Genomic DNA, 20,000 nt, shown 5'->3' on the forward strand with positions numbered 1-20,000 from the left:
AATGGTTATTGGTCTGCACATTTAGTCACTGATCACTCTCTTTGGTTACAAGTTCTTACCAAATGGCCAATTCTCAGTTGTAATCACAGTGGTCATCTTTCACCTTGCCAAATTTAATAATGTTAACAGTTAGAAACCTACCTTAAAACTTGAATGGACCCTGTTGTTATAAAAGATACCCAATGGTGTGAGTTCTGGTTTTGCTGAGAGCTGCAATCCACTAGACTCCCCGGTAGCTTCCTTGTGAAATAAATACCATATTCCAGCATCCTATAATTAAAGGGGCACAATCATTAAAATCCTTACATTACCAAATCCTCCTGTGAAACACCCTCAAACAAGTTTAACTATTTAAACGGTAATTATCACTGGTTCCAGAAGAAAAACTATGACAAAAGTTGGGCACACACCTAACATTCTCAGAATAGATTCATTATCCTTATCATGGAGTGGGGTGGAAGCAAATTTAATTGTGCTCACAAAAACTGGGAAGGAATAGAAACAAGGTGGCTGGTACACCAATTTATTTTCAAAATAACTTTGCCATCATTTTTGAAATGAACTTTGCCGTTAGTTTAGTTTTGTTTTTTTTAAGTTGTTATGCAGCATTAGAGCCAAACCAGCCTTGCTTCCTTCCCACTCACCAAGACAGCACATTCTTTTAGCAATATGGTTTTTTTTTCTCTGTTTACTTCCAAACCTGATCAATAGATGAGTCATACCTATTAAACAACTATCTGCCAACATGCAGAGCTCACTAAGTTCTTTCAAACAACTCCAATGCCCTTCCTGTCCCAAGGCAAATTTTTGCCAAAGGGGGTGGGGGTGGGGGGAAATCAACCACCACATGTATGAATCAGGATGCTGTCTCAGCCTGGACCCGTCTGTCCAATTCCAACGTTAATACGAGCAGCAGAAGAAGGAAATGTTGGCAACTCCAAATGAGACTTAAAAATTGAAGCTAAATGTTCAATTCCTAAGACCTTTCTTCATTTTCACAGTTTAATTAGAATCCAATCTAATAAGAAGTTAATATAAAGTTCTTCACATTACAGAACTTTGAGTAAACAGATTGTTAAAAGCTAAACATAGAGTCTATTAAAAAAATGGGGTAAATTCCAACTTGTCAAACATTTATTTAGAGTCTGTTATGTGCCAGTAAGTGAAAGATTCTTCTCAAAGAATTCAGATTTAAGAGAATTACCAAGATAACAAAAATATATGTAGTAAGTATTACATTCATCTTAAATACAGTCTTATTTGGGGGGAGGTGAGGACCACACCCAGCGACGCTCAGAGTTACTCCTGGCTCTGCAGTCAGGAATTACTTGTGGCAGTGCACTAAGAACCATATGGGATGCCAGGGATCAAACCCAGGCCAGCTGCTGTGTGCAAGGCAAATGCCCTACCCACTGTACTATCTCTCCAGCCCCCAATCTCAAGTACAGTCTTTCGAAAGCAGAGAGGAGAGATAAATTGGGGAAGGCATATATACCTACATACAAAAACTGAGTATGATTTGAACATATCTCCATAATGAAAGTTTACTGATAGGTCTCCATCAAACAAAAGTAAACTGGGGCAGTGTTTGCCAACTCCCCTCTGTGGGGCACAAACACAACAAATAAAGACTTGGAGTGCTGTCAACAAAGCCCATACCAGACTCAGACTGAAGGCTGACCACACCTCTCATGGCATAGTGGCATCTGTGGACTGGGGTGGGGGGTGAGGGTGAGGGGGGAAGTAGTATTTAATGAAAAGGGGAGCAGCTGTTTCCCATTAAACATGATAGTGTTAATACAGGCAATACAGGCAAAGGGGACTTTGTAAAAAGCTGTGTGGAAAGGTACAAAAAAGGGTTGGGCTCTGAGAGGGTTATGTGGGGTTTTGTTTTTGGGGAAACCCTTTACCAAAACTGAGCTCCAACAAAACAGTGACACTGAGAGAAAAGAAAGCATCACAGAAAAAGGAGGAAAAGAAACCTCTGATGGGGAAGATAAAAACCTCCCATTCTTCCCGAAGCACTTCTGGCAGAGTCCTGCTAAGCATTTCTGGCCATAGCTACCCTTTGCACTTCTCAGACTCTGCAATTTACTTTGATCTTCAACCCACGAGTTCTGAAAACAACTAAAGGGAATCTCTGCTCCGGCTGTTCCTTTGTAATTAAGATATGAGAAGATGACCCTGCGGTTTGCTGCCTATCAGGCTCTGGGCCATCTTCCAATTACAGATCCTCAACAGAAACTCCTTGTCAGCTCCCCAAATAGTGGAAGAAAATGAATGCAAGGAACCAAAAAGTGAAAAAAGAAAAAAAAAAGGCCCAAATCTCTGTCTTGTCAATACAAAATTTTTACTGTTATGTTCAGATAATCAAGGACATGAACGTCACCTTTCCAAGTGGTAACTCTATAATTACTTCAAAGAAATATTTCTTTTAACTCACCTTACTTCTTCCTGTGAAATAATATTAGATATTTCTCACTTCTCAGATTTTAATAACCCTGATGCATAACCATGAGTATTAAGGTATCTCTGCAAGTCATAGTTCTAAACTATAGCTGTCAAACAGGTATAAATACTATCACTGTCACTGTCATCCCTTTGCTCATCGATCCGCTCAAACGGGCACCAGTAACATCTCCACTGTGAGACTTGTTTAGCATATCGAATATGCCATGGGGAGATTGCCAGGCTATGCTGTGCGAGCGGAATACTCTCAGTAGCTTGCCAGGCTCTCTAAGAGGGATAGAGAAATCGAACCCGGGTAGGCCAGCGTGCAAGGCAAATGCCCTACCCACTGTGCTATCGCTCCAGCAAATGTGTTACAAGATTTTGGGCTGAAGAGCTCAAACTTTGTGTAGGGCACTTACCTTGCACATGTGCGATTTAGGTTTGATCCCCAGCACCCCACATAATGGCCCAAAGCCCTGACAGGACTAAACTCAGAGCAAAGAGCTAAAGTTAGGACCAACAGGGATAGTCCAACAACAACAAAATTCCATTCTCATATCATAAATCAGTCCATTTTAAACGACACAATTAATAAATGCAAATCCTGCCACAAATGTTTCTGCCCTCCAAATACAGCTGGCCTATTCTCTTACATTATTTTTATGCTTGTGAAAGAATTCAAGGCACCCAGTTGAGTTTAAGTGCTTTATTAAAATGACCTTTAAATCCCCTACATTAAAGAAAAGTGTGCCCTTAACTCAGTGACAACTGTCACCACACTCCACACAGCAATCCATTCCGATAAATAAAATCTAAAGGCTTTCCCAGTAAAGACCAAAATAATGAGTCATTTGGCCATACACAACTTAAATATAAACTAGGAGTGGAAGGGGTGGAGCTGCATTCTACCCTAAAAAACACCCAGAAAATGACATGCCCACCTGCAATTCACTTCTTTCCCCCCATCTCTCATCTGCCTCATAGATCCTAAATAGCAAAGATAATCTAGAAAAAACAGAGAAGCACCTCTACCATATTACCCTCACAATGAAATGAGCAATATCAGAAAACATTCTCAGATTAAATTTGTCACACATTAGCATATATCAGAATACTTACATACTGAATGCCCCTCCAAATACAACAGACAAAACCCTCTAAATACTTTAACATGATTTACCTGGGAGCCTGCAGCTGCATTGCTAATCAGATTGTTGTTGGGATGAGCAATCCAGAAAGTTGAAACAGCCCTGCAAAGCAATTTTTTTTAAGTTGATTTACACATTCTTCATGAAAAATCCTGCCCATTAAAACCCACCACCCACTACCTTCCCCAAAAGTCAAAGGCCTTGACAACTGCACGAGTGTTTTGGGGTTGGGGTTTTCCTGTCAATTACTCACATGCAGTCGGTGGCAGGTACAGGCACATAATTCCCGAATACTTTCTCTCGCATAGTGGTGCACACTGAAATATTGCGATCAGTGGGGAGAAGGGTGCCTGGCTTGGTGAGGAGTCCCAGATTGTGAAACAAAGTATTTCTCTGTTCAATACCATCCTCCAAAAAGAAACAGTGGCCCAGTGTGTCAAAGCCAATGGTGTCTTTGATCTGCAAAAATACAAGTGTATAATAATGCCATTGCTAACAAGATTGATCGTGGTTTAAGAGACAAGTGCTATTCAGTGCAGCATGCTAGTCCAGGCACCAAAAGAAGTTTGAATCTTAGCTGAAGAGGGCAGATGGCTGCTTTTACTGCTCTATTCAGAGAATAGTTTGGGCAGATAAACAGATTCCCCAACCGCTCAAAATACAAAGCAAGAGGAAAAAATAAAAAACAGCAAAATTCTCAGTGAAGGCAGGAAACCTTACATGGTGCAAAGCTTATTAAGGTAAAAGTGAGAAGCCAGAGAACTGATTGCTATAATTTCAACGACATCCTTCAACAACGCAAGGCTACTTACCAGCAAGCCATTTGTGCCATGCACCGTGATGCACCGGGAGAAGCTGTGATGGATGGACAGGCCGTCCACCAGCGTGCCTGGTCGGTACCCTCCTTTAGAATCCACATCACCACACAGGTGGAAATGAACCGGGTAGCGCCCTAGCTGCTGCTGCCCCATGTGCTTCAGCTCCACATAGGAGAGATGAACTGACGTGAAGTTCTTAATTATCTGTGTAGCAAAGTGAAATCGAGCTGATACATTTCAGAGTGGGAAAGCAGCAAACACCAGTGTTTAATGCTGGAGGGAAATATCTATTTAAACCACTAAATATGCATCCTATTTTTACTGGATGTTTCATCTGAAAATTCTGTAAAAAGCTATAAAAATCATCCCTTATCTAGCCACTATGGAAAGCTGTAAACAGGATCTTCATAAAATCTAGAAATACACTGTGATCTGGCAATTTGACTTCTGGGAAATTAGCCAAAAGATACAAAAATACTGACTTGGAAAAAATACCTGTATTCCAGTTTGGAGCAACAGTACAATAGCCAAGACACTGAAACAACCATGGTGAATAGAAACAGTTTAATATTATTCAATGGCTAAAAGAAGGGAATTCTACCATGAATGATAATGTACCTTAGAGGCATTATAGTAAGTGAAATAAGTCAAAGAAAGACAGTTACTCTATAACCTCACTTAAATGTGGACTCTAGACAAAAAGCCAAGCTCACATGTAGATTGAAGCCTCGTGTGGCTAATTACCAGAAGAGGAGGGTGGGAGGCAAAGAAAGGGGAAGAAGGTAATCTAAAGGTACAAACTTCCAATGCAATATAAACCTACAGATGTAACATACAATGTGCTGACTGTAGTTAGTACTACTGTATGAGATGAGAGATATGGTTAGAAGTTTATCACAAATAATGGTATCTCACCATGAGATAATGGCTAGTAGCTGAACCTATTACGGTAATCATTTCACAAAGTATGTAAACTATCAAGTTACATGTCTAAAACTTAGTAATATATATCAATTATTTCTTAATAAAACTAAGAAAATTTGTCTCATTAGGAATAAAAGGAATTGTGACCAAGAGAGCTACAGAAATGACAGCTGGATTATGTGTCTGGATTTGCTCAAATATTTTGGACGCTTTCAGTCTCCTCTATTCTTTGATTTCTATAAATAGCACTGTAGTTTGATAGCTATTTCTAAATCCACCCTCAATGTTTTAGCTAAAAAACAACAGAAAGTACTTTAAGGTCCACAGCTGGAGACTTCTCAGTACTTTTTAAACACTGGATCTCAGTTACACTGCTGAGAACAGGACAATAACATTGACCAATGTTCCGAAATCAACGAACAGACATGTTGCTCACAAACACAGCCCACTGAATATATAAAAATTCCTTTTATAATACATGGAGCAGAACCTAGAGCAATGCCCACTATCAAACACATTTTGTATGCATATATTACCACTGAAACCCCTTATTACACAAAGAAACAACCAATTCTTTCAGGGTTACAAGCATTAATACCAAGATTTTTGGTGGGGGTGGGGGGTAGTGGGGAGGTGGATGCTGGTCTCTAATTGTTTCTTCTCAATGTATTTAACTCCTAAATATCCTAGCCATAGGGCCTATTTACTAAATAAAGACATAAACTTTCCCTTTTAGTTATCAGAAATATTGCTGTCCAGCCAAAGAGACAGTACAATGGGTAGGGCCACAAAGCCAACCTGGTTCAATCCTCAGCATCCCATACAGTCCCCAAGCACCACCAGAAGTATCCCTGAGATAAACCAGGCATGGCCCCAAAAAAACAAACAAAAAATACTGTGACCCTTTGGCAGGGAAATAAAATACAATTTCTTTTTAATATCCATACTGATGTTTCTAAATGAGTGCCTATCAAGAAGGAGTTCAGAAAAATAAATGAATCCTTTTGCTCACCATGATGTGTCCCCCAAAGGTGTCATAATCAAAGAACTGACACGAGTTTTCAGCGTAGCATGAGTCTTCCATTTCTCCTTGAATCACAACATTGCGAGTAAGGATTCCAACCTCCGCTCTCATGTCTACACCATCTATGATCTCACCTATGTGCAGGAACTGAGGGATTTCTAGATGATGTGGCCACAAAAAAAGAATGTTAGAACACAGGGTACAGGAAACTTCCGTTGAAAAAAAAGTTGTCTCTCTTCTGTAACCCCATCGCATTATCAAAATTTATCACCTGCTCCCATTTCTTTAAAACCTCAGAATCCCAGGAAGGAAGGATTTTATGGATTATTTCATTTAACTGCCTGTCCAATGTCTAAATCCTCACTAGCAATGTCAAGCACACACACAGGCAGAGAACTGGCTCCCACGGACAACTGCTCAACCCACTACTGAAGAGTGTCAGTAATGTGACCAAATTCTACTTAAGGATCCATATTCTCCTTTGCTTTCTAGTTCTTGTTCATAACTTCTTCTGCTCTTCATGAATAGCCAAATGCAGTTATGGTTTTGTGATGTAGATAACAGAGTGACAAGCTGTTTTTGCTTCAAAGCTAAAGAAAGCTTCCCTTCTGACTTCAATTTTGTTGTGCATTTTTTTTAAGTTCCCTTCTTTATTGGAAGCTCTGAAGCAATTCAGTGATGGGCAATTCTCAGATACTCCTATTATATAAACTCACGAAGGAGAAAAAAAAAAAAGGACGAGTTGAGATCATAGGGATTCATTATCATGTAGACTTGTTAATGAGACTGGGAATTTCCAAACAAAATTGATGCCAGGTGGTAGCACATAGCCTTTGGGGCATTTTTAGTTTTGTTTTCTGTGTATGCCCTAGATTATCAAAAAGGAAAAGTAGAATAGGGAATAAGTACAAAGAAAAATGAGTCAATCATTTATTTTTTTTGAAAGCAAAAAATTTTCCCTTGAACTTCAAAGCTCTAAATTACCCATTCAGTGAGTACTTATTAAATAGTTATGTAAATGCCTTTGTTTTTATACATAAATGTATAATTGGGTACAGAAGCAAGGAAAGCAATATAATAAGTGAAATGCACAATGAATCCTATAATTAAGACAATGTACTAAGAAGCTTTGCCCATTAGTAGCTCAGAATAAATACCTGGTACATGTCAGCCATTCTTTCTAAGTGCTGCTTACATTAAGGAATCACATTATGCATTGCTCTCTACCCAAAAAAAGGTTATTATTCAAGATTAGGGAAAAAAACACAGTTTTATAAAATGCTTGTTTTTGTTGTATTGATTTTGTTTTGAGACCATACCTGGCAGTGCTCATGGCTTACTCCTGGCTGGGTGCTCAGGGATCTCTCCTTCAGAGTTCAGGGGACCATGTGTGGTGCCAGGAATTAAAACCAGGCCAGACGCATGCAAGGCAAGTGTCTTATCCACTGTACTATCATCCTGGCCCCATAAATTATGCTTTGGTCCCATTTTACATACCAGTGAAATCTACAAGTTTTGCCAAGGAAGAATGAATAAAATTCCTGGGACTTCAGATCCAAGAGAGTGGCTTATCCATGCATAGCACATGTCTTGCATGTGTAAAGCCCTGAGTTCTATTCTTGGCACCCAAAAGGGGAAAACAATCAGGTTAATTTTCTTAATCGAAAGAAGTATTGTTATTAAAAAGTGAATCTAGTTTGGGCCAGAAAAATAGTACAAAGGTTATACTGTGATTCTTGGTGGTGGAATATGTGCACTGGTGAAAGGATGGGTGTTCGAGCACTGTATAACTGAGACTTAAGCCTGAAAGCTTTGTAACTTTCCACATGGGGATTCAATAAAAAAATAAAATAAAAAATTTTAAAAATAATAATAATAAAGTAAAATATAATTTTTTAATTAAAAAATAGTACAAAGGTTTAGGCTCTTGTCTTACATCTTGCTAATCTGTGTTCAAACCCCCAGTACCACTTAAAGTCTGGGGGTAGCACCTGAGTACCACTGGGGGTAAAACCTCTCTGCCCCAATAACAGTCAGTCTAGTTTAATGCTGGATGTATTATTTGAGAGTGGAAATTTTTAAGAAGAGTTGAAAAAATCTTGGTGGGGCTAAAAAACATGTACACTTCTTTTCAATAACAATCACAGAAACACTGATTTGTATGCCAACGTGATTGACACTGATATTACTACTACCCCCCAATTTTACCTAACTTCTTTGGGACATAGTGTTCAATGTGTTCTGCCTCTAAGCCCTTTAATACTGATGATTATCAGCGTGGGGTAGGTGATAATATAGTAATGATAAGATGAGGAGGAGGAAGGAGAAAAGGAGGAGAATAAGGAGTAGGAAGAGGAGAAAGAGGAGGAAGATGGCAGGGCGGGAGGAAAGGAGAGAACAGGAGGACTAAAGAAAAAAATAACTTCAGGAATCAAATCCAAGAAATGCATTTCCAATAAGCTTCAAGTCATCTGATACCTTTGACTTTGACCTGGAATCGGTTGCACTCAGGACAAGGGAGAAGTGTGAATTCCTCAGCTTGGTACATGGAATAGTCGGTACTTGCCACCACAATCTGGTCTCCAGCTTTCCAGCTACTAACATCATCCAGCAAATGAAGTTTCACTCCATCTACAACTTCTACCCGGAATCCTGAAAGAGAAACTCCTAAACCCAAATGAAAGTGACATTAGCAGGATGTTCATTTTCCCTTACTTTTTTTTGACTTTTGAGCCATGTCTGGCAGTACTCAGGGGTTACTGGCTCTGTACTCAGGGGCTACTGGCTCTATACTCAGGAGTTACTCCTGGCGGTGCTCAGGGACCTTATGGGTTGTCAGAGATTGAATCCAGGTTGGCCACATGCAAAGTCAGAGTCCCACCTGCTGTTCTATCACTCTAGTCCCAGATTTTTATTTTTCTTAAAAACAACCACCTACTTCATTGATTAATAAATCCAGATAAAAAATGAGCAGCCTTTAAAAAAAATTAATTCTAATCCAGTTCCTGTCATTCTGTAAATACTAATAATAAAAACATGAAAATAAATCCCTGCCCTTAATGACAAAGAGCTTCACATATCCAGCCTGGTCTATAACATGATAAAAGACATCACGTCAAGGTGCCAGAGGGATAGTACATGGGGTAAGACACTTGCCTTACATGCAGCTGCCAACACCAAATATGACCCCCCCAAGCACTGTCAGGAGCAATGATCCCTGAGCACAGAGCTAGGAGTAAGGCCCAATACAAAGAGCAGACAAACAAAAAGATGTCAGTATTGACTAAATTTCAGTAATCATTTATTTTTTCATTTTGAAGACAGTGCTCAATTTCCCTATCTCTTGCTATCTATTTTTCAGTGCTATAATTCTAAGAGTGCTTCCAAGCTCCCCCAAATACAACAGGAACATGTCACACTCAAGGAAAAGCTGCCAAAACTGGATTAGATATATGTAATAAATATCCAGTGGATCCAAGCACCAAAGAGGAGGTCACTCTTACTATTAAGAATAAAAGCTTCAAAGCTGCATGCCGAAAGTAGACTACAGACCGAACATGATGGCCATTCAATACCTTTATTGCAAACTACAACACCCAACAGGAGTGAGAACAAAAGGGAATGCCCTGCCGCAGAGGCAAGGTGGGGTGGTGGGGCTTGGGGTGGGGGTGGTGGGAGGGATACTGGGAACATTGGTGGAGGAGAATGGGCACTGGTAGAGGGATGTAAACGAAATGCAAACATGAAAGTTTGTAAGTTTGTAACTTTACCTCACGGTGATTCACTAATAAAAATTTTTTAAAAATGAAGGTAAAAAATAAAGCTTAGTGTTGTAGCTGCAAAAAAAAAAGCAAACCTTCATTTCTATGCCTTTGATTATGTTTTAGTCTTTAACTAAATTTCTTTCTAGTCCAATTTATTAAGCAAGATACAATCTACCTAAGTTCAGGAAATTTTCGAACGACTTCCCACTATCTGTGCTGGAAGCAATCTTTCTCTCTTCACTGTTCTCATTCTGGTACTTTTCATACCTTTCCAATGGGAGGACAACTCACTCGCCATCCCTCTGGGTACCCACTACTCTGTCTCCTTCCTATTTCAGACTCACAGATGTCTACTGAATGGGTGAGCCTTGCCACCATGCCCTGCAATGCAATGTGACCTAAAGACCACATGAAAATGTCCCTAGTCCAGCTCAGCTCCTTGGGAAAAGACCACTTCTACGATTTAGGAACTGCTAACTGCAAAGCCTTTCTAATACCTCCTTATGAAATTCAAAGTTGGTTCGTATTTTACACGGCCAAAAACTGAACCAAACTTCTCCCTAACTTAATAGTTTTCTGCGTGCAGTCAAGGATAGATAAGTCTCCTATTTCTAAAATATGCATGATGTAATCTATCATAAACCACAGGGTGATTTAACAGAAAGGTTTATGAACAGATGGAAGCTACTTCATAACATCAATGAAGAAGAAAAAACATACAAAAATATCTGTTTACTAAATATCTACATTTCTCTATTATCAAAAAGAGGAAAATTCAGGCTGGCACAAAAATATTATAACTATTCTTTTAATATTGCACCTAAAATCTTGATATGACTATTTTTTTGATATTGTGCCTAACCTCTTAAAATCTGAGTGCATTTCAGATTCCATGTTTTAAGTAATGATCTATGTAGCTTTCCACTTTTTAGAAAGCACAAAAAGAAAATACTTAATAAGTAAACATAAAGCAATTTTAGCTATTTTTTCATCCAGATACTAAAGCTTATTGTTTTTTTACAAATAGTTAATAATTACTAGGGCTCGCCACAATAAAACAGAGAAACTACCAATTGTATTAGACATGAAAGGGGAAAAAGTCAAGGACTATGAATAAAAACTTTAGAATTATAGAGCTCTAAACTGAATGGTAATAAACTCTACCACCCAATGTCCTGATATTACTTTGCTTCAAGAATCAAAACAGGTAGGTTAAGAATAAAGATAGCAACATCAACAATGAATATCCAAATTTTCAGAATTCTACCACAAAATGACCTTTTAAACTGGTAAGAACAGATATTACACTTGATCTTAGCCAAAAGGCCAAGAAGCACAAAAATGATCTTTTAAAGGACAGCACAGAAATATTTTTTTTCATGCAAAACTTTAACATAAAAAGGATGACCAAAAAACGATTAACATAAGCAAAGATTTTTTTAAAAACCAGTATAAACTTTTTCATCTTTTTCTTTTTGGGGTGGGGGGTAGAGGTTGTGAAAGTATGGTATCACATCATGCTGTGCTCAGGGGTCACTCCTGGCTCTGTGCTCAAGGAACCATACGTGGTACCAGGAATTCAAACTGGGGCCGGCCACACACAATCTCTGTGGCCTCAGAACTAGGTAAATATTACCTAAAGTACCATTAGAATTTGTTTTTATAGTCTGTCATTGTTCTTTAAAGCAGGCCTGTATTACTCAGTAATTCCTCACTTTTTTGACATTAGACGAAAATCTTGATTGAAATTCCCTATTAGTTGTTAATGAATTGAAGTGTGGAAGGAAGCACATCCTCCCTTCTTCCTGGAGAGAATTCCCATCACTTCCAGAAACGGTGAGAACATGAAGTATAAACAATGTTCTCCAACAGATAGCTAGTATGTACCCCCTTCCAGAAATGAGGAGTCATCAGTAGTGTGGAAATAAAAACAAAATCACACAAAGGAAATGTTGACTCAATTTGTCAGCAATTATCCTCTGCCTGGAATCTTACTGGAGACAGTTTCACTGAACACTTCGTGCAAATCCAAATTCCGGCTTCCCATCCACCTCTGCTTTTTGGCAGAGGCACCATAATCTGCAGAGAAACAGGAGTCTTTGAGGCAGAAAGTTCAGGTTTAATACCAGTCTCCTCATCCATAACAAATACCATCTCTTCACCTCAAACCCTGAGGAGGCTTAAAGGAAGAAAGTCCCAGTGTCTTAAAGCAAAAATCTTGCCCTCTTTAATTACAACCACACAAAGTGCATAATAATCTGACATAGCTACATCACTGTAAAATCAGCTAATATGTATTATGTGCTAACATATGTAGTGTGCTAAAATTGTCTACACACTGATATTCATAGCAGTTGTATATGGTAAATTCCATTATCTCCATTTTTTTATTTAATTGGAGAAACTGAGGGCTAAATTAAAGCCACAGTTTATCATAATTAATACTCAAAATACAGGTATAGGGAAGTCTAAAATAATATGTGGAACTAGAGTGCTAGCACAGTTGGTAGGACATTTGCCTTGCCCAGGCTTGATCCTTAGCACCCCATATGGTCCCCAAGCCCACCAGGAGTGCCCCTTGAGCACAGAGCCAGCAATACATCCTGAACACACACAGGTGTGGTCCCAAAACACCAAAAATAAATAAATATAAAATAAGCATTTGTGAAACTGCAGATATAATAAGGTATCTTTTAACTATTCATTTCACATCCATTTGGTTCTGATATTTATTTGGAAAAGAAAAGCAGTAGGCAAACACAGACAGAAGGCTGCCAATACATCCCTGGAACCAAAAGATCTGGCGGCAAAGTGGGTAAGTGAAAATATTCTACAGCAAACATCCTTATGGGAAAGAAGTCAAAAACACCCTAACACCCAGAAGGCCACATTATTTGACTAAATTATAGTTCTTCTCAAAGATGAATTATAATTTAAAAAATGATGTTAAAGAAAATGTAAAGAGAAATAATTTTACAACACGCTGAGGGGAAGAAATAAACTAGATAAAACCAAATAAATACCAGGAAAGAGAACATATGATTTAAAATACAGATTGTTATAGTCCAAATAATGATCTCAATAATTGGATTAATGATTAGTATTTACTTTGTACTTTTTTGGTGCTTCCCATCTGTAAGATATATTTGGAGACAGAGAGATCATTAGGGCCCCTGAACCTGTCCAGGAGTGATCCCTCAACTCTGTTATCACTATTATCCCACAGGTAAGCCAGAAACACAGTCAGGTATGACACAAAAACAAAAATAAAAAAAGAAAAATGAAAAAAGATACATTTGGATCCGATACAGCTGGATCACCAGGGGAAAACTTTTGCTAAGACCATGAGAGGTTTGTTACATAGCATGTGTTCAAGAGTAATAATTGTGGGCATGTGTACAATGAGAGAAGAAAATGCAAAGCCAAAGATGATGTTCGCTGCCTCCAGGCCTGCCACCAGGCCTCTGTCATGGGTATGATGAGAGACAAAGCCAGCCTATAATATCCATGTTAGTTCAATTGGTACTAGCCAGAGTGTGTAAATCCATTTCTATTCCTTAACCACACGATAGGACTCAAGGATCAAAACTAAAGGATCTAACTGGGTTACCCCAACTAGAACAGATCATTCTGCTGGAAATGGGCAGGAAAGATTTGAGTCCAAAAGATGAAGATCAGGAGCAAACATAAATTTCTCTTTAGCCTGACAAGCAATCTATTCAGACTGTCATTTGAACACAAAGTTACTTACAAAAAAATAAAAAATCAGTCACCATACTCACCCATGTCTTACAAGAGCACATATTGCACTTGCCTACCTTCAATCCACTCACTATATGCTGTCACAGCAAACTTCTGACCATCCACAGTAGAAAATTCTCTTTGGGCAAGAGCTTTTCCTCCACTACTGTGATTTTCATAGTTCCTCACAGATTCATTGGAAGACATACTTCCGCCATCAATGACACCAACCAAAGCCCAAGCTTGCCTGGAAGGAGAAGGAGCAGATGCATTTATAAGTGTGCTGTGCTACTGGACTCAAATTCCAGAAACGGCTATGAGATCAGGTGCTTTTCAATTCTCAGATTTGACTGTGAGTGCCAACACTGCATTTTCCTTTGAGAGGGCAAGTCCAAACCTTGCTGTGAGGCAGACACGTCATAGAAGAAAATACACCTAGACTTTACATCCTTGCTGTTCCAGCTCTGTGACAAGACAAATACTAATGACACTGGCCATCATTCATCAGGGAATCCCCCCAAACACACCCATGTCGTGCACGAATACTCTGGTCACATTATTTTCCTTCTTCTAAAATGATTCTGCCCTTAGTAATGATAGGGTAGGGTGCGTGAGCATCAAGATTAGCTCAATGAGGCACACCTGAAAGAGATATTACAATTTAATGTACAATAAGCACTTTCCCTCAAAAAGAAGTAACAAATGATTACCATATTTTCTATCACCTGCTCTTTTGTAAGGGGACCTGGGGGCTAGTTGTAAGGGTTGGGTAACACCCAACTGCACTCAGAGATCACTCCTGGCACTGTGCTCAGGGGATCACGTGCAGTGCCAGGGATAGAACTGGAGTTGGCAGCTTGCAAGGCAAGCGCCTTAACCCCTGGACTACCTCTCCAGCCCTCCATCTGCTCTTTTGAACTTTCTGCTCTGCAATGTCCTCAAGTCTAGCCACACAGGGTCACATGGGGAGCTTTAGGAATACTTCGATGCTCAATCGTAGTCTGGAATGAGACAGTTATAATCTTTCCAGGTAGGGTCAGGAATGCAGACGTTTTCATAACAGTGACTCTCAACATCAGAGTCATTTGGAGTCCACCTCAAATCAGACTGCCATTTCCCGCCCTCTAATTTTTAACACGCATTTGCTACTACATGGCAAACATGGAGAGTATTATGCTGAGTGACATTAGTCAGGAAAGGGGCAGACACAGAATTATCTCTCATTTGGGAAAATAAAGAAGCATAGAAAGGACAAAGACAACAAAAGCCTGAGAACTGGTCGACAAAACTGAGCTGACCATAGCGAAAGCAGGAAGGTTGGGGGGACACAAGGGTGGCCAGTGTGATATTAGAACACTGTACACGTGAAACCCTATCATGAACAGTACTATAAGTCATGGTGTCCCAAAAATAAAAAATTAAGCCATAAATGTAAATACCAATGTAACCTATGTTAAGCTAAATTACACTCCTTCCAAATTTAAAAAGAAACAAAATAAATACTTGAGTTAAACTTTTAATTTAAAAAATAATAATTTTGCATTTCTAAGCAAGTCCCAGCAGCATGAACCATACTTCATGAATTCCTGAGTTTGAGCAGAAGTATCACACATCAACTGCCCAGAAGTCCAACCTAACCTTTGGAGATCTTGGTATAGATATCTAGGATGGGTCCTGAGCACAGCGATTGTTTTTTAAATATCCAGGCTTGTAGGCAGGATAAGAACCTTGGTTGTGAATTGTTTTCAGGTATTATTATTCACCATCTAACAAATTTTAAATTTTCCATGCTCTATGTCAATCTGTCAAAATGTGCTTGAAAATTCTGTTGGATTTCTGTGATACACAACAAGCTGGGGACATGCTCAAGCTTGTGCTGAATCTATCTAAAAAGAACAACAAAAGCCAGAAAATTTGCCTTAAGAATCCTCAAGCAAAGATGAAAAGGAAAGTGTCAGCTTTCCACTCTAGAAAATAAACTGTAATCTACACCGGACAGATGGCTGGATACTCACCGATAAAAGTCGACGAACGCATTCCAACATCCTCATGAATTCCATACCCACCCCTGCATGGATTAGCTACTCTTTAGCTTAGAATGCTTTACAGCACTATTTATAATTTTTGATACAGCAGAAAGAATCCAAGAATGCCTCAATTTATTACCTTCTACTTGATAGAGGAGAAGAGAAAAATACCAGAGGCATACTTTATTTATCCAAACTGCCTCAGCAATTATAAAATAATGTTCTACTGACGTTGCCCCCAAAATACTCCTATTTCCCTCCTCCACTTGAGGAAAAATTTAACACGGAACACTATCTTCAAGGGACATTTAAATTCATGGAGATAATATCAGAGCTGTGGGACTTTGGCAAAGGCTCACAACTCCAATTCCTCCATAAATCAGCAGCAATATTTAAAGGAAACTTAGAAACCAGTAGGGAAAGGAACCAAAAAGTTCCATAGTTGGGGGCCAGAGCAATAGGCCAGCAGGTACAGCACTTGCCCTGCACAGGACCAACCTGGCTTCAATCTCCAGCATCCCAGCAGGTCATGCTCTGAGCACCACTGGGTGTGGCGCCAAAACAAACTGAGAAGAAAAAAAATTAAAGGTCCAGTCTTTCATTAGTTGTGTCTCAACTTCTCTGGGCTTTTTGTTGCTGATATTCCATTTCAAATGCCATCAAGAAAAATAATAACAATAATAGGAGTAGTAGTAGTAGTAGTAGTAGTAGTAGTTGTAGTAGTAGTAGTAATAATAATAATAATAATAACAATAGGCCAGAGAGAAGTGTCAAAGGCCTAGAGCATGTGCTTTGCATGCAGGAGGCCCAGATTCAATTCCTGGCATGGAGTGTGGCCCCGAGGCACTACCAGGAGTGATCCCCAAGCCCTGCCAAAAGTAGCCATGTACCCTCAGAATGTGGCTCTAAAGCAAATCTTTTAAGTATATAAAAAAAAAAAAAATGGGGGGTGTAGAAAGAACTAGACCGATTCAATGTGTGAGCTTTTAAGTCTTCATGGAGCAGATATTCCTTGACTCCACTAAGAGAGCAAGCAGAGCTGAAGCTTCCGTTGTTTTTTAAATTAAATGTTGAGCTGGTTACTTCCCAGACTCAGCAATGCATGAGGAAATCCTCAACCAAAGTATTAGGACATGAGAACCATAAATGGAGAACTGAACTCTGCTCTCGGGGTAAACGTGCTGGTTCTGCACCTTCTTCCTGCCCCACACAGACCCGCACCCAGCAATAAGCAGATTCAAATTCAAATTCACATGCAGGCGCAGGAGATAGTATAGTGCTTAGTGCGCTTGCCTGGCATGCTCCGGACCCAAGTTTGATTCCCAGCTCCACCTGATCCCCAAGGGTCATTGGGTGTGATCTGTAGTCCTCGAACACAGCCAGGGTAGCCTGGCAACCCCAGTATTTGCGGCCTGAGCAACACCACATCCTCAGCCCTGGGGCTAAATCTGAGTGGGTAAGAATCACCAGTGGGGGGCTAGACGTCCTGAGCACCCCCTCCCCACCCAAAAAAAAATAATAACCCACACTTCATGCAAAGGATGACAGAAACCAAAGAAAACTGGGCAGGATCCACCTCACTCAGCTTTACGATATTGACCCCTTTGCACTGAACTGGACCCTCACTTTTGAACTCATTGGCTGCCTTGTTGATCTTAAGAGTCACAGGATCGTTTTAAGATAGCGAAAGAGTTAAGTCTCTGCAGAGGTAAACCGTCCTGTTGTTTATTTTTCGTAAGCCAAGTGCTACAGCGCACAGGGGCTTTCATAAACCAAACCCCCAAAGCCTGTCTCTCCACTAGTTTCCAGCTTCAGGTTTCAAAGCAAGAGGGAACAAGTTCTACCAAAAGGAGAGGGACATTCGGACACCTGCACTAGGGAGGTGCAGGGAAGGCTGGTTCTGCCCTCACCCACCCTCTGCTCTTTCAACCACAGCTGTGAACAGGAAATGGGAAAGGACAGGGCAAAGGGATGCCCACCTGTAGCCCAGGCCTTGGATCAGCTTACTGCCCAGACGCTCCTGGATCATTTGGATGGTTCCTTGCAAGAGACTTTTGGCTGCTGAGTCTCCCACAGCGATAGCCACAATCCGTCCGGGATCCTGGACCCTGAGAAATTCCTCAAGTCGCCGGCTCTCATTGTGATACTCGTGAGTATCAAACCTCACACTTTCCAATATCTTGCCGGTGTCTTGGTCGATGAGCCGCACATTGAGGCCCCTGGAAAAGTCCTTCTCAAAGACATAAGACCCGAAGGTCAAGCCTGAGGAAGGCAGCGTCCTCGCCAGCAATGTCCACGACGCCTTCCGCGCCCCATGCAGCTCCAGTGTCCCTCCAGCCTCCACACCAATAAATTTTTTGCCAAATGTTGGCATATCTTCATCTTCATCTGACCTGCCATACAAGGTGACTGTCGCTCTGGACTGGTAGCGGCATTTTTCTGCTCCAATGTGAAGCGCCCCACCATCCTTGATCAGGATGTACCGAGTCCTCAAAGTAATATTTCTGAATCCATCTTTATCATCCCCGAACACAAGCAGTCCTACCGGAAACAACAGTGTGAGCAAACAGAAGTCAACTTTGTGAGAGACTGAGAAAAAGAGCCTTAGGACAGCATCAAAGATACTTACTGCCACAAAATAAAAAAAAAAAAAAACAAGAATAGCAATTTACTGAGTTTGCTAAGAAGATTAAAGTGGAGTTCAAAACCGAGAAAGGAAGAAAGGAATTCAAATCTCAGTGCACTGAAAATGCCTATATGTATGAATTTTAATCCATTCACTTTAGCTGCAGATCACTTTCTAGAAAAAATATCCAAAAGTCTACTAATCTGGATCTCACTTCCGGTATGCTAACCTGTGTTAAATCTTTCATCCCTCTCCATACTTTAGAGCAAAGGGTTAGCTGTGACACTCCTGGTTGCAGGAAGCACCATATACTTACTAGGCCCTGGCACTGAACTGTCGAGTCAGGTTGGCTGGAAACTGCTGGGCTTGGCCCCTGGGACTCCTCAGCATTGCTTGGGAGTCCCCTCCCCACAAACACTTAATTTATAATAGGTCACCTTCCAGAACTCTGTTTGAGTGATCAGTAGGCTCTTCCTGCTCTTGAGTTCTACGGTTCTACCTTAAGTGTCTCCGTGGTTAGAGTGACTATCCAGACACTAAAGACCATGAGTAGTTTTCTACATAAAGGACATCAAGGTTTGGAGAGAGCACAGGAGTAAATGAATTTGTGCTGCACCCTGGCTCCATCCCCAGCACCACGTATGGTCCCTCAAGCATTAGCAGGAGTGATCCCTCAGCAGAGAGCTGAGTGTAAGTCCTGAGGTTCTAGAGATGGGGCCCAGCACTTACCTCCATCCTCGATAACTATAGAATGCACTGTGGCATCTGAGGTCAGACGGAACATATCTCCCTCTTTTATAACAACTTGTTTTGCTGAATCTTGTCCTGGATCCCAGTTCCTGAGACGGGGGTTCTGATCTGGGCAATTCTCTAAAACACAATGATACGCTGATATCCCATCAACTTAACAAAACATAGTATCTTTAGCCAAACCCAAACACTACTATTATTTATAATATCACTACTATTATTGTAATTAGAGGTAATGGCTGACATTTCAATAGCCTGCCATAAGGAGGGCATTCCCATTCCATCAACTCCATTATTTCTACAGCATATTAAAGACTACACCACAAAATTAAATTGCTAACATCTAGCTCACATAAAACTCCAGAAAGTTATGATGAAAAATTTTCCCCTGTATTATCTATTCTTGAAAATTAATTAACAATAAGAGGCCAAATTGGGGGGTTGGGTGTTTGCCTTGCACGCGGTCAACCCGGGTTCAATTCCCAGCATCCCATATGGTCCCCTGAGCACTGCCAGGGGTGATTCCTGAGTGCAGAGCCAGGAGTAACCCTTGTGCATCGCCAGATGTGACCCAAAAAGGAAAAAAAAAAAAAAAAGAGGCCAAATTGGGAATTGTCCTTCAATCTTCACTAGAGAGCTGTTTTAGAAAAGAAAATATAGGGGCTGGAGTGATAGCACAGTGGGTAGGGCAGTTGCCTTGCACGCGGCCGACCCGGCTCGATTCCCA

General features: G+C 40.3%; 1 protein-coding gene and 1 pseudogene across 2 annotated transcripts in view; both read right to left on the reverse strand.

Annotated features, from left to right (window-relative positions):
* CEMIP2 (cell migration inducing hyaluronidase 2) overlaps window positions 1-20,000 on the reverse strand; it is an 88,835-nt gene that overhangs the window by 48,847 nt on the left and 19,988 nt on the right. For both annotated transcript variants that reach the window (XR_008631242.1, XM_004600113.2), the window contains exons 3-11: window positions 19,253-19,393; window positions 17,877-18,438; window positions 13,948-14,117; window positions 8,844-9,032; window positions 6,354-6,523; window positions 4,412-4,621; window positions 3,853-4,058; window positions 3,632-3,701; window positions 142-270 (exon numbers count right to left, since the gene is read on the reverse strand). Coding sequence is in view for 1 of the 2 variants with exons in the window: in XM_004600113.2 (XP_004600170.2) it covers window positions 142-270; window positions 3,632-3,701; window positions 3,853-4,058; window positions 4,412-4,621; window positions 6,354-6,523; window positions 8,844-9,032; window positions 13,948-14,117; window positions 17,877-18,438; window positions 19,253-19,393 (1,847 nt within the window). In the remaining variant the exon portion in view is untranslated. The remainder of the gene's footprint in view (window positions 1-141; window positions 271-3,631; window positions 3,702-3,852; window positions 4,059-4,411; window positions 4,622-6,353; window positions 6,524-8,843; window positions 9,033-13,947; window positions 14,118-17,876; window positions 18,439-19,252; window positions 19,394-20,000) is intronic.
* On the reverse strand, window positions 11,349-11,467 carry LOC129401117 (U2 spliceosomal RNA; annotated as a pseudogene).

The sequence above is a fragment of the Sorex araneus genome, chromosome 1 (genome assembly GCF_027595985.1).
Source record: "Sorex araneus isolate mSorAra2 chromosome 1, mSorAra2.pri, whole genome shotgun sequence".
Taxonomy (NCBI): domain Eukaryota; kingdom Metazoa; phylum Chordata; class Mammalia; order Eulipotyphla; family Soricidae; genus Sorex; species Sorex araneus.